This window comes from Ahaetulla prasina, chromosome 3, assembly GCF_028640845.1.
Source record: "Ahaetulla prasina isolate Xishuangbanna chromosome 3, ASM2864084v1, whole genome shotgun sequence".
NCBI lineage: Eukaryota > Metazoa > Chordata > Lepidosauria > Squamata > Colubridae > Ahaetulla > Ahaetulla prasina.
The window spans coordinates 142,509,013-142,524,119 of NC_080541.1; the positions used below are offsets into that span (position 1 = coordinate 142,509,013).

At 36.2% G+C, this 15,107-nt stretch overlaps 2 protein-coding genes across 2 annotated transcripts in view; one reads left to right on the plus strand and one right to left on the minus strand.

The window, feature by feature from the left end:
- Positions 1-326: 326 nt before the first annotated feature.
- On the minus strand, positions 327-8,227 carry TMED5 (transmembrane p24 trafficking protein 5). Its single transcript, XM_058177847.1, has 4 exons — positions 7,882-8,227; positions 5,954-6,051; positions 5,171-5,345; positions 327-4,118 (listed from the first exon to the last, which is right to left on the minus strand). Exons 1-4 carry the CDS (start codon positions 8,077-8,079, stop codon positions 3,900-3,902), a joined length of 690 nt encoding a protein of 229 aa, XP_058033830.1. The 5' UTR covers positions 8,080-8,227; the 3' UTR covers positions 327-3,899.
- A 728-nt stretch (positions 8,228-8,955) lies between these two features.
- CCDC18 (coiled-coil domain containing 18) overlaps positions 8,956-15,107 on the plus strand; it is a 44,939-nt gene continuing 38,787 nt past the window's right edge. Inside the window, exons 1-6 of the mRNA XM_058175782.1 lie at positions 8,956-9,049; positions 11,197-11,357; positions 11,497-11,650; positions 11,790-11,954; positions 12,620-12,729; positions 14,890-15,018. Coding sequence (XP_058031765.1) covers positions 11,224-11,357; positions 11,497-11,650; positions 11,790-11,954; positions 12,620-12,729; positions 14,890-15,018 — 692 coding nt within the window. The 5' untranslated portion in view covers positions 8,956-9,049; positions 11,197-11,223. The remainder of the gene's footprint in view (positions 9,050-11,196; positions 11,358-11,496; positions 11,651-11,789; positions 11,955-12,619; positions 12,730-14,889; positions 15,019-15,107) is intronic.

Here is a 15,107-nt window from a genome sequence, read left to right on the forward strand (position 1 = left end):
CTGCTTTTTTGGTGAGTGTCTATAACAATACTGTACATTGGAATAAATTTTTAAAAGGTTCTATACGTTAAACAATATCAAAAAATTGCACTCAAGGTGCAAAGATCTCTGAAGATTTCCTTCTATTTTCTTCCGTCATTTTCAATGTTAGAGATTCTTATCTTGCTCTTGGTAAAAGAGAACAAAAGAGGTCGGAGAAACACAAGAGAGAAAAGGCTAAGAGGGGATATCTTACGCCATTTCCCTAACATTCATATATTGCCTGGGGAAGAAGGACCTGCACTCTATGCACATAAATGGGAAAATCACAGAAATAAAATACATAATTGATTTAATATTCCTTTATTGGTTTTCCCCACAATCACTTTTGCGTCTCAATAAAAATCTATATTTTGTTTGCAGAATGTTTATTCCTGAGCTCTGTTAAATTGTATCATACAAAATATACCACAAAGTAAACTTATTAAAACAACTCAGTTAGGCAGTGTTTATGGATTTAAGGTTGTTGTTGCAACATTAACACTGCAAAGGACACAGAGCAAGTTGTAGCTAAATATAGAGGTAGAAAGCTAGTCACAGCTTTGTTTTGTACAAAATGTTATATAATAACTTTACCAGTGCTATAGCTATCGCAGCCATTTTTTTTCTGAATTCCAAGACCATTGGAAGTACCATGTTTGTTTCAACTGCAAGATTAATAATATGGAAATAAAATTCAGTTTTCCGTACTTGCATATATGTTAATAGGTATATATAATGCTTGCATTTTGTTCCTTAAATAATCAGTTCTAACATTTATTTACCGATAGTAGTATTGTGTAGATGATAGAATGAAGTTTTCATGAAATTTGCTATAGCATTTGGACACTTGGGTATAGGTGCTCAGGCTCACCAAAATCTTATTAATAGGTAAACCTGTTGTATGAATGGAAGATTAAATAGTGGAAACATTCATTATAGCTGTACTATTTCTCATCAACCGATATGCTTTCATTTACATAGAAGAAAACCACTTAATTGTGAGACAAGCTCACAGCATTCTAGAATGTTTCTCAACTCTGATTTAGTCCTCAGCTGTTTCAATTTACTGGGTACATTAATTGAATAATTCATTAAACAAAGTTCTATGGGTTATATTGATCCTGTGAGATTGAAGAATTTTTTACATTTTATACATTTTTTCAAAAGTTGTATGGCCTGTTACTCAATGTATCATAAGTTAAAGAATAATCTGAGTATCCAAATTGGTAGAATTACTGATATGGAGTATGTCTTGCATTCAAATTAGCACTGGGCAGAATACTGATACACAACAATTTGGTGAGCATATACAGGCATTGCTCGACTTACAATAGTTCGCTTAGTGATTGCTCAAATTTAGTGGCATTGAAAAAAGTAACTTATGAACAGTTTTCTTGTGACCATAGTCACATGATCAAAATTCAGCTGCTTGGCAACTGACTCATATTTGTGAGTTTCAGCGATCTAGGGTCACATGATCACCTTTTACGACCTTCTCAATGGGGAAGCCAGATTCATTTAACAACCGTGTTCCTAACTTAACTGCAGTGATTCACTTTACGACTGTTGTGAGAAAGGTTTCAAAATGGGGCAAAACTCACTTAACTATCTCGCTTAGCAACAGAAATTTGGGGCTCAAAAAAGTTGAGGACTACCTGTACTTTAACTTGCTTTTGAGTCACATTTTTTAGAATCATTCTTACCATTGGTATAATTTAATTCACAAAGTTAAAAATCATCCGGATATGTTTTTAAAAGAATACACCTCACTTTTGGCCTACAACAGATGTGGGAAAGCACTTTAGGAAAACCAATTCAGCTGAATTGAAGAGCTGTTTAAAAAGGCAACATTTCATACCATCCAATGATGGTACGTGCTTTCCGCCTTTGCATGCCTGTGTATGTATAACACACACACCCGTATCATACATAAACAGAATAATGAAATCAAATATCCATTTCCATTCTGCTACTATTCAAGTCTTAAAAAGTTGATTAAAATGGCAATGTTATATTTCATGCTAAAACAGGACTATTCTATACCCAATTCCTCAGGGACAAATTTGTACCAGAAATGAAACCAGAACGTTTGTTAATCATTTATCCATGATCTACAGCAAGGGCCCCTGTAGGGCCACATAAGCAGCAAGCGAGCGAAGCTTCATCTGCACGGATCTAGGTTGCGCGTAAAACCATCTCTCCCCCAAGTTCGTGGAAAAATTGTCTTCCATGAAACCGGTCCCTGGTGCTAGAAAGATTGATTTACAGTAATAATTGTAACTTTGTGAATGAACCAAAATTTCAGTCCTTACAATGCTCAAATAATTCAAGAGTAGTACATATGTCTGACAGCGTTATAAAGTGAGAACATTGTAATGATAAAGATAGCCATGTTTATGATTTCTTAAAATGATAAATTTGCATAGAGAAGCTTCCAAAGTCAACCAATTAAACTAAATGAATCCTGATATCCAATATGTATATTAAACCAGTGCATACTTCAAAAATGATTTTAGTGTTTCACATCTCAATACCATTCTGTTCTTTAAAGCAACATACCTTTTTTCAGGCTTTCATGGCAGTATGAAAAATGTTTTCATAAACTTGTGTTAATTTTATTGAGTGTGATTCTTAAACCAGCAGCATCTTCCAGGATGCTAGTATCCTAATGCACATTAATATTAAGATTAATAATATTAACATAGGTTGTTACGTCCAGGCATTCCAGAGTTCCAGAGTCTTTGATGCTCTCTGAGTTTTGGTTTTTTTCTTGCAGACATTTCATTATCCAAACTAGGTAACATCAGCAGGGCTAGTCACAACCGTAACTAGCATTGATGATGTTACCTAATTTGGGCAATGAAACATTTGCAAGAAAACAACCAAACTCAGAGAGCACCAAGGACTCCTCATTTCAATCCTGATTACAAATACTCTCCTTTATTGGGTCTCCAAAGTTAAAATTTTACATAAAAATTTGAGAAGAAAAGTGAGTTTTCAATACATATCATATTTTTCGGAGTATAAGATGCTCTGGAGTATAAGACACACCTTATTTGGGGGGGAGGAAAATAAGAAAAAAAAATCTGCTTGAGAGGCTCTCTCTTTGGGAGGCTGCATTTGCAGTCTCCAAAAGCTTCAAAAGGGTGGGGGCTGGTTACATTTGGTGTATAAGAAACACCCCAATTTTCACCCTATTTTTTGGGGGGAAGTGCGTCATACACCAAAAAATATGGTAATTAAGTATGGTATTTGAACAAATGTTTCTTCTAGGACTTAGATTATATAGTTTTCATTTTGAATTATTACAAAGATTGATTCACTATATTAACTTCTGAATTTGGACCCAAGTAGCTGAACCAATACAACTTTGCTTTATAGACTTAGTGACTTGGATTTTATTCCACCTATTGACTATTAATGTCTGTGAACTGCTGGAGTTTGGAACAAGTGCATTTCAAACATTCATTTTGAAAATTTCTTAGTACAAATAAATCACAAGAAGCTTCACTTTAACAGCCGATCTAATAATAGGCTTATTTTCAGCATTTCTATTCGACTCTGGTCATTAAATTTTGAAAACACATCTTTATAAGGTTATGAAACAAATCATTTACTTTTTTTAAAAAGTTAGGCAAAAAGTATACATAATTACAAATGTTAAAAAACTGGCATTGCTCCAGTATTCTGTGCAAGACAAATGGTATCAGAGACAAATTATGCACCGTTAGAGAAAAGCAACTCTGTTCGTAATTTTTTAAAAATCGCATGTGAAGGTTATTATCCATTCCAAACAGCTGAGAAGTAATAGCCATCTTTTTTCCTTAATCAGTGTATTGCAAATTCCCTTATTTATTGCTTTAAATGAAACTCTTGTGTTAAGTTCTAGTTTTCCTTTTATCTTCAAACAGACTCTTCAACATGTAAACCTGAACAGCTGACACTATAATCATTACTGCCAGGTTGACCATGGACCAGAAGTTTACTCTGTCATAATTGCTTTCTTGTATATTTCTATCACGAGCTTCAAATGCTTTGAGCAGGTTTTGAATCTGAATGCTTTTGCCAAGCCGAGCCTTCACACTGTTGACAGATTCCTAGTAAAAAAAACAACAGCCACTAGTTTTAAAACCAAATATTTTTAAAGAAAAAAATAGAACAAAGACAAATCTAAAAATTACTCCTAATGTTGTCGCTGTGAGATCATGCTCCATCCCTCCTTTCTACAGGCCATTGTTCCTACTCCAACGTTCTGGTCAAGAATCTTTTATTCACATAGGCAGCTGAAAGGACTCTTCTGCTTTTCGTATACTATATACTACTAAAATTTTGGAAGACCACAAATCATCCTCTTTCAGCCAGACTTGTTCAGCTAAAAATTCCTTTGATCTCAATGTTCTCGAAGATGAATAGGTTTTTTAAAAATTTTTAGCACTCACAATACTCCTGATACACCAGTCTTTATGTTTGTAAATATAGGTAGTCCTCGACTTATGACCTCAATTGAACCCAAAATTTATGAGAAATTTCTTAAATGAGTTTTGCCCCAATTTATGAGTTTTCTTGCCATATTTGTTAAGCGAATCACTGCAGTTGTTGTAAGTAACATGGTTGTTAAGTGAAACTGGCTTCCCTATTGACTGCCTGTCAGAAGGTTGCAAAAGATGATCACATGAACTCTGGACACTACAACTGTCATAAATATGAACCAGTTGTCAAACATCTGAATGTAAATCACATGACTCTAGGGATGCTACAATAGTCATAAGTGTGAAAAATCGTCATAAGTCACTTTTTTCAGGGTCATTGTAACTTCGGTCATTAAATGAACTGTTGTAAGTCAAGGACTACCTGTATACTATTCCAGTGTGCCAAGCACGTATACCCTCTTTTTCTCATTCTTCCATCACAGAGAAAAAGAGTAGTTTTCAAAACATTCTGAATTTGAACCATTTTGAATCCTAATAAAAAATGCCAATACTCTGTGTATTACATAAAATAGATGTTAATGTAAACAATAGGGATAGATGTGCAATAGTTGCTACGTTGTCTTATTTCCAATCCAATTTTGATTCAGTGAAAAAGAGAACAAACACATTTTAAGTTCCAGCAGCCATACATTCCACAAGAGCTGGCTTCTGTTACATACCAGAATATCTTCTAACTTCATATCCAGAAGCTCTGTTCCAGTTGCATATTTTTCCCAATCATCTTCTTCTTCTCCCATGTTATCTAAGATCAGTTCAAAGAAAATCACTTTCTCTGATAGGGTGCTAAATGTGTTGTCAAAGCAGAACATGTAATCACCTTCCTCTGTCTCCACTCTGTTAACATAAGACATTGCACTTTAATACACTGTATAGGTAATTATATTCCTTTCAAATCCCTTAATGACAGTACTCTGAAGCTTGAAAAGGGTACAGGTAATGTTATATCTTCTAAACTGCTGCAGTACCTTGGGTCACTAGAAATTTGCAGGAATGATGTGCAATACTTTAAATTGTTGAGGAAAAGAGCAATATTTAACATCGGTTGGACACTGGCTTAATATTGCTGTTTCCCTCAAAAAATTAAAATATCCCATATTATCTTTGTGAGTTCACCATTTGTCTTAAACCATGGTTCCCAAACTGTGTCATAACACAGCATGCCGTGAAAGAATTATAGAGACACTAAAGACACTGAAGCAAAAAACTTTGGGAACTTCCAACCTAGCATATTTCAGCTGCAGAAAGACAAGATTTTAAATAACCTCCCGTCCCATAGCAGTTCCTTATAATGTTTCATATCTTTCAAAATAATTTCGCCATCTTTTAGATGATTTGTGGGAGGGAGGGGGAATGTACAGCAAGGATTGCTCAACCCTTCTGTGAATTTCTTTTTTCAAAACTCAGGATCTGCCAAGTGAGTCTTTTATCATTTTTCAACTTACGTGTGGACACCATCTGATTTTCTCTGTTCGAAAACTATGGTTTCATGTTTGGGCGATACGAGGTGAAAATCCACATCTAAACCTGCTCCGTCTAGTACCTAAGAATGCAACAAAGATAGAAATTAAACCAGTACTCATCAATTTAAGAAATTGGCAAACAAGGTTTTTATAAACCGGTCTGTGAACAAAGTTATATAACTCTGTCAACCAGACATGGAAGCTTTTGGGGACAGGGATATAGCAGGGAGAACTGCAGATATAGATAATAGTATATCAAAATATTATTTAATAGATTAGATAAACATGACCCAAGATTTTGTGAAAGCAACAGCATTTTTACTCTAGCATTTTTACTCTAGCATTTACTTGTTCTTCATGTTATGAAGAACAATAACAGCATTCTTCTTTACAAAAAAACTCCGTCATTACACAAATACTTATTCCATGGTTGGCAACTATTGCACCCATGGCACTTAGCACCTTCTGTATAACTCAAGTCACCTTGAGCTGGATGGGATATAAATTTTATATACACACATATAAAAATAACCTCTCCTTCCCAATAATGAAAAGGAAATTCCAAATAATACTAATATGGAGAGGTAATTTGAAATTAACTTTCTAGTAACCTTGAGTAGAATTGCTCTACAAATTCATTTGTTTTGTGATTAATAAATTATGCTCCATAAAATACAGAATAGAGCAACAGCATGCATAAGCAATAAGCAACAGATAGTTCCGTGCCGCTGGAGAAGAAACTCTTCATATCCAATGTAGTCAAATTCTCATTTAATCTATTCATCTCAGTCATTTTAGGCTTATTTGGCTTTCATGATCTTGAGTACACTGCAGAATTTGGTTATGTAGACTTGTCAGTCCAAGCATCTAAAAACCAGTTTGATCAAGCTGTGTCACTGATATTTAGCTAGTCTGTTTGCTCTGTAAAACAAACATGAACTACCACATTCCCTCAACCTAGACTAGCCACCGCATGGACATGCAGGACTCTCAGATTCCTAGCAAACATGGCCAATAGTCAAACTAGAAGAAATGATGGCACTTGTAAACTATTCATCTGGAATGTACCAAGTTGAGGAAGGCTAGATGATGGCCAGAGATGTGAATGCTTCATTCTTTAAAGCTTTGACACTGCAAATAATTTTTCCAAAGCACCTGAAGGCCAGACAAGGAATAATGGATGGAAACTGATCAAGGAGAGACTCACCCTAGAAATAAGAAATATTCCGACAGTGAGAACAATCAACCAATGGAAAAAGCTTGCCTTCAGAAGCTGTGGGAGCTTCATCACTGGGAGTTTTCAATAAGAGACTGGACTGCTATCTGTCAGAAATGGTTTCCTGCTTGGGGGGTGGGGAGGGAGGGTGTTGGACTAGATGACCTACAAGGTCCCTTCCAACTCTGTTATTCTATTCCGTTATATAACCTATAAGACGAATAGGTTCCAAACATCTGACTTGCAACTTTTAAATTAAATCCAAGACAAAAACCGAGAACCTGGCAAAAATGATGATATTCATATAATCACATTGAGTTTCTGCAGTATTAATACAAGGTTTGTGTGCCCTGCCTATCTCCATGCGAATCTGGCCACAGTGACCGATAGGTTAGGTCACTTCTTTCTAGAGCCGAAAATAAGTGTGCAAGTGCAAGAGGAAACCGCAGATTTGAACTTTTTTTCCAGGACAGCGTCTTTGGAGCGCATACTTCCTCTTTAGCAAAAGATATTTTCCTTTTGCGGGTTGAATCAAAAGTTTGCTCTCTTGCCGCCTTGGATGCATCTACCGATTCTTGGAAAAACTCGGGCACACCTATATAAAACACACCAACTGCCCCTCGCCCCTCCTTTTGCTACCACGATTTCATGTATAGGCGATCCCCGATCTTCCCACCACCTTTTCCCTCCTCACCTGGAACTCGATCTCCAACGTGGCCTCCTTCTTCATGGTCTGGAAGAAGCACTCCTTCCGGCCGGCGGGTAACGTGAAGGTGAAGTCACTGTCTAGAGAAGCAACAAACCCCAAAACTCCAGGCGGTGGGGGAAGCAGCAGCAGCAGCAGCAACAACGGGACGAAGACTAGCAAACGCTGCCCGGTCGCCGTCCTCATCCTCAAAAGCTCCGCAAGCGGGGGAAGTCCGGAAACCGCAAGCCGCAGATCGCAACTCGCGCCACCTCTAACTAGGGCTAGTCTCACACGCGTCGGGACGTGCAGGGTTAGGACTGTGAGGAGAGAGGTGGGGGGGCGGGTTGGTTAATAAGAGAAAGAATACCCACAATACACAGCCCGAGGAGACGGCTTGCGTGAAAGGAAGATCACGCCCCTTTTTAAAACGTCGGTGGATCTCTTAAAAAGGAGTTGCTTTTAAAGGCCCGGGTTTGCAAGGCACGGTGGGGAATGTAGTCCGCCCTGCGTTTAAATGAGAGCTGGGAGCGGAAAGAAGGAGAGCCGCAGGACTACCACTCCCGAGGGCCGCCAGGAGCCGAGGCAACGAACCAATAGACGGCGACCGCTTCCTTTTAAGCGTCTTCTATTCGCGGACTTTTTTTTTTTAATTTATTTTTTAAAAACCTTCGATCCTGCGCGGTTCGAACGAGTTGTTCCCAGGGCCGCGAACTGAAAAGCAAAAGTAAAGCGCTACGCTGATTTATCTATAAAACGCGGAGGTGGGGTAAAAATGGGATTTTCGTGGGAGCGTCAATTGGAGCCTATCTCAAGGCGGGTTGCTTTGGTGACGTTCCCAACTGTCAATTCGGGGCCCCCCCTCTTTTTTTAATAATTGAGCCAGTGTAATGCGGCTCTTAAGAGAGTTCAATGGAGGCACGAGGAGTGCTTACTGTATGGGGGGGGGGGAGGAGGAGAAAGAGTTGCTAAGCAACGGAAAGCTTGTGGCCTGCAACCGGCGTGGTCTAGGCGGTTCAGGACCTGAGGGAGAGAAGGTGGCGGTGCCTCTGAGGGGGGAGCGATATATTTATACGTTTTATTTATTTTCACATTTTTTTTCTGAACTGCCCATTTCCCCGAGGGTTATTCTTTTGGGGGCCCGGAGCGGTGAGAGGAAACATGAAATTACATAGAGGTGAGGGAGGAATATTGGCCGGTTGCTGGTGGCGGAGAAGGAACTGAATTTCGGGAATACGGAGAAGCCCTTCTGAGGGAAAAACGCCATTGCGATGCGATAGGAAGGATAATTGGATCTGATTCAGATTGTGATTGTGATTGTGTTAGATCGAGCTAGAGCAGTGTTTCTTAAGGGTTAAGGTTGTTGTTTTTCTCTCACGATCTTTTCTCGGTTTTTTTGTAAAAAAAGAGCCCAAAATAGTTTTTGTTTTTATGGTTTATATATATTTATATAAACAATTAAAATGGATGCATTAATAGAATATTTATTGAGTCGTGTAAAAATATTAAGCCGGTTAGATATTAACAAATAAAATAGGTAGGGAAAAAACCCTATTTTTTTAAACAAACAAATAATAAGAGTATGATGGTTTTACATTTTTGCAAATATCCTGTGTCTGGCAAATAATTTTGATTTCAAGGACCCCTGAAAGGGTCCAGGACTATATAGGAACATTGAGCTAGAGGCAGGATATTTTTATGATAATTTTACTAGATTTTTAAAATAGAAATATAAAAACTAACATGAACTAATAATGAAAATATAAAAGAATAAAGGGAGAATAAAACCAAGAGTGCAGAAAGAGAAAAAGAATGCAAAGAAATGATTTCTGAAGAAGTGACTTTTTCAGAGTTACAATTGTTGCAGCCTCTCCATGGTCATGTGATCAAAATTCAGATGTTTGGCAACTGACCATATTTATGACAGTCACAGTGTCTTGGAATAATGTTACTACCTTTTACTAACTTGCCAACCAAAGTCAGTGGGGAAGCTAGATTCGCTTAACAACTTTTACTAACTTAATAACTGCAGTGATTCATTTAATAAGTGTGGGAAGATGAGTTTGGCTTTTTTACATGTCCACCAAGCATGATAAAAAGTCCCTTGTTCACATTTTTAGCATAAATTTGAAGTTCATCTATATGTTTCACACAATTTTTCCAGTGATAAATACCATCATCATTTTATAACATTTCTCTTTAAGTATAACATAATGTGTTTTTATTTTTGAATTTCAGTCCTTTCATCCACATATTCTTACATTGTTTCATTTGTAATTATAACCAAACATTTGTCCCATTTTATCATAAATTCACTTTTTTCTTGTTCAAATTTTAACAAAAAGTTATATATGTTCATCAATTTGTATACAGTTCTGAAAACAGGTTAAATCAATATAGTTAAATAATGTTAACACCATTCACATGTATATGAGTGTGACATCAATAGTATAAATATATATTAAAATGAGTGATGTCTACCATTCAGAAAACCTAACCCAGTTAAAATTACTGTAATTTTAAAGAACTGTCAAAGGAAAAAGTAGACTCAATTATAAAAAAGTTGTTCTGTAATACCAGATAACAAATAAGGTATTTAAATAAAATTTAAGTTGCTGTCCTAATAAAGAGATCTTAATAAAGCTGAATATGTACTGTAAGTATCAAACTAAACTTAATTCGTCTAGAGAGCTACCTCATCTAGGCTGAAATTGACTTGTATTTCCTTCAGTGGTCTAATCCGGGACATCTTGTCTGGATTAAAACTCAATTTAGCTGTCATCCAGTCCATCACTACCACAAGTCCCAGATTCAGTATCAAGTACCTTGATGATTCTCCTAATAAAATTTAGAATGAACCCTGAAGATATAGATGTATCTATGGAATTCTCATATACATCATCTATATCTATGGAATATTAATGAACTAACATGAAGTAGTATAGCATTATAAACAGCATTATCTTGAAAACAACTTCCATGGCATTCAAATCAGTACAGTATCGGCCCTTTGTTGGTTGGATTTCTGTTAACTAAAATATGTGAATTATGCACCCTTTGTATTTATGCAGGGCACTATCTCCTAGTTATTACCTTCTATTCATCATTGGGTATTATTATTCAATTTACAGTATTCCTATAAATTAAAAATGACCATAAATTGAAGTTTGTTTCCCAACAACTAATTTTTGATAGTTATTAATGTTAAGAAACAGTAGTATGAAAGTGACTGAATGTATTTGTGCAGCTAGAGTTAACATATTGCTTTCTGTAATGATGAGAATTAAAAAGCATTTTTTCAAAATATTATTATTCTTTTCTTAGTTATTTATTTCAGACAAATGAATATAAATGGAACCTAACTCTTGGGCTTCCAATGACCAACAGGAAGATGTGGAAGATTTGCTTGCTAATATTGTAGCATTAAGAGGTCATCTAAAGAAAACAGAAAAAACTTTACAAGACTTGGGAGAACAGCTTTATAGGTATAACAGTATGGAACTAAAGTTACTGTTACTGATATGCTTATTTACATTGTGTTTATATCCTAACTTTGAGATTTTCTGTCAGAATAATTAGTGTAAAAATTGAAGTAATATGTTTCTTTTATTTTTGTTTTTCCAGTAATAATTCACATAATTCTGAACTTGGCGTTCATGATAGTGAGCTTGAAATTTTAACACTGGAAGATCTGGTTGATCGTTCTGAATTACAGAATAATACTGTAAGCAAAATGTCTTGGCATAACAGTGATTCTTCAAGGAAATCCAGGAGCAAAGTAATTATTTGAGAATTTGCTCATTTCTAGCAGTATGCCTACATTACCTTTGTTTTATCCCAAATCCTGATACTGTTAATCCTAAAAATTAAAAATGAACAACAATTGTGTTTACTACAAATGCTTTTTTTTTTTGTAGTCATATTCACTGACTTATGATAAGAGCATGGAAGAGGAAAATGAACTTCTACGGGACAAACTGAATGTAGTTCGTGAAAACAATGCTTCACTAATTTCTCAGAACCACAAACTGATGAATGAAATTGAAACTATAAAGTTTGAACTGAACCAGGCAAGAGCACAAGTGAGTATCTTAAAAAGCATGTTTAATACCTGCTATATTATTAATTATACCCTATAATATTCTCCTTTATGTTGAATTGTAATATGTAATGTTTTTATGTTAGCACTTATGCATATTTAGAATATTTAGCATTTTTAATATAACCTTGGCTCAGATTTAGAGGAGTGAATTTTAAAGTGGCATAATGATGTATCTTTACTCTATTAAAATAATTGTTCCATATTACATAAAGAAAAAAGCTACATGGTTTTATGGTCTATAAAACTTGATGTGTCTCTTTCACACATTACATTTTAAGCGCCCACAGCAATATTAGATCACCAAAAATCAGTCCTAATCTTGCAACATTTTATAGACTTGTCTTATGCTATAATTGTCAATGTTTAAGTATACCGTTAAGTGAAAAAAAAACCAAATGGACTTCATAGAATATTTTTATTTCTATTGTGTTATCGACTAACTTAAAATATCATGCTATGTGCAGATTAAAAATGTTGGAAATTAGTAAAGAAATACTCTATTTATATTGGTAATTAGTGAAGTTATTTGCCTACTGAAAGTAGCAAAAAATAGATTAAAAAAAGAAGTTTGTAATCAAATAAGTGTACAAATGATCTATTAAGAAGAACAATAATGAATTCTTCCTTTTTACCTTATTTTTTCAGATATCTTTCCTGGAATCTTCTTTGGGTACACGTTCAGTCCATATTCCAATATTAGAAGAACAAATATCAAACTTGGAAGCAGATGTTCAAGCTCAGAATAGACTTCTAAAGTAATTATTGTTTTAATTATTTTTTTTAATTTGCAAGGTTGGTTCATTCACTATTTTCCACTTGGAGCTTGGTTTACTCATTTCATATTGAGATGAAAGTTTATATGCTGTATCAAGTTGGGGTTTCCTTTCTGAAAATAAGGTAGGCTCTAGGCCCTCCAGTTTTGAGAATTCTTTATCTCTTCTTTATCTCTTGTTCTGAATGGGGTTGCATTACCCCAAATTGAGCCAGAGCAAATTTGGAGATCCTCTTAAACTTATAACTCCTGTTTGAGGACCAGATAGCAACTGTGACCAGGTCAGTCTTTGCAAAGCTTTGTGTTATGTGCCAGTTTCACCCTTTCTTTCAATGGGAGTCTGCTCACTGTCACTCACAGCTTGGTCATCTTCTGGATAGACTATTCTCTAGTCCATTGGAATCTGTTAATTAGCATTCTTGAGATTTTTGTATTGTATCTGATGGATTTGTCTGTTTGCTTGTTTTAATTTCAATTACCAATTGTATACTTATTTTCTGTTGGGGAGGGATTGATTTTTTAAAATTATTGTTAATTGCCAGAGTCTTTGGTTTGACATGAGTAATGATAGTGAATGTACAAATGAATGAATGAATGTTCTACCCCTTCCTATCTTCCTAGAAAACTAATTGAATATAGGTAGTTCTTGACTTATGATAGCAATTGGGATTGGAATTTCCATTGGTAAATGATGTCATAACGTGCAATAGTATCACCTAGCAATGGCAATCCCTGAGTCCTGGTTGACATCATTAAGTGAATACCTTGGTCGTTAGGTGATGCAACTTCCTGCTGGCTTTCCATAATCAAAGTCAATGCTGAATCCAGCAAGAACTTGCAAGTCCACGCCCACAGATAAGTGGGAAGGAGGTGCATGGAGGTGTGGGGATTGGTAAGGAATATACATGAGATCCACTGCATGGCATGGCAAGAGTGTGTGAGTGCACAACGGTGTGCAAAAGGAATGGGTAAGGAAAGCAGACAAAAGACATAAGTCAGGAGAGTGTTACAGTCATGGTGTGGATTAGGGAGTGTGAGGATGCACACAAGTTGTGTGAATTGGGCAAAATATACAAGGTGGTGTGCAAGAGGCAAAGAACTGGCAGGGTTGGGGAGAATGCAAAGAGGTGTGTAATAGGTGCCATTCAGTTGAGAAGAGTGCAGAAAGATATGTGACAGCCACCCTGCAGATCAAGGAGAAAGCCTGGGGAGCCCGGGGGTGGGTGTACAGGGGTGTGTGAGTGGGTGGTGCAGAGGGACTTGGCAGAGAGTACATGGATGGGAGAAACTTGCCTACTGGAAGTAGCAAAAAAAATAGATAAAAAAAAGAAAGTGACCAGCTGGCTTCCCCATTGTCTTTTTGGAGAAGTTGGTAGGGAAGATGACAAATAGCGATAATATGATTGTGAGGCCCATAAGTATGAATGGGTTGCCAAGCACCAGATAGTGATCATGTGACTGCAGAAAGGAATAGAATAAAACTTTATTGTCACTTTAAATGTACAGTAATCAACATATATTAAAATCAAATTTCATTGCATTCAGCTGTCAAAAGATAAGAATTATGTATATACCCAATACATACAAATATATGTGACACAGAGAAACATCGCAGTCTAGTTCAAATGTATACATATACATGGCAAAAAAAAATGCTGGCATTGGCAGAACTCTGAGGACCACTCATAATCACTATTCATTCAGTGCCATCATAACTTGGAACAGTCGCTGACCTAATAGTTGTAGATCAAGGAGTCCTGATAAATAATGTTCTGATCTTTAGTGCAGGGGTCCCCAGCCCGTGGGCCACAGGCCACTACCAGGCTTTGAGCCGTTTGGAACCGGGCCATGGAAGTGGTGGGTGAGTGCATATGCATCCCCACTTGCAGTGGGCAAGGACATATGTACATGCTCCATTTGCGCGAGTAGCAGTCGCACATGCCCACCACTCGCATGGAACCATCTGCCTACCCTGCCGGGCCAGAAAGGTTGGGAGATTCTGCCTTAATGTACATTACTCTGGCCATTTATTTCAAATTTCTGTACTGAAAATATTGGAATTGGGGAGATGAGAATGCTTTCCAGCTATTAATATCTTTGCTATAAGTAAACTTACTATATTTTTTTAAAATCTGCATTTTAGAGATACAGAAGATAAATTGGAAGAAAGCCAGAAAATGCTAATGGAAAAAGAATATGATTTGCAGAAATTAAAGGAGGATTACAGAAAAATGAAGCATGATTTAATTGGATGGTCGAAACAAGGGAAAAGGTGACAAATTACATGAATTTTTGTGTTTAATTCTGAACTCTTGACAATATACATTTTTTCTGTAGAAATAATTTTTAATATGCTCAATA

What these genes read in the sequence shown, in the direction of transcription:
- TMED5 (XM_058177847.1), bottom strand. Translation starts at nt 8,079, where the DNA reads ATGAGGACGGCGACCGGGCAGCGTTTGCTAGTCTTCGTCCCGTTGTTG. An exon ending in CGTTGGAGATCGAGTTCCAG is followed by an intron (nt 6,052 to 7,881) that starts GTGAGGAGGGAA and finishes TTGCATTCTTAG; the next exon opens with GTACTAGACGGAGCAGGTTT. An exon ending in TGAAGTTAGAAGATATTCTG is followed by an intron (nt 4,119 to 5,170) that starts GTATGTAACAGA and finishes TTTTTTTACTAG; the next exon opens with GAATCTGTCAACAGTGTGAA.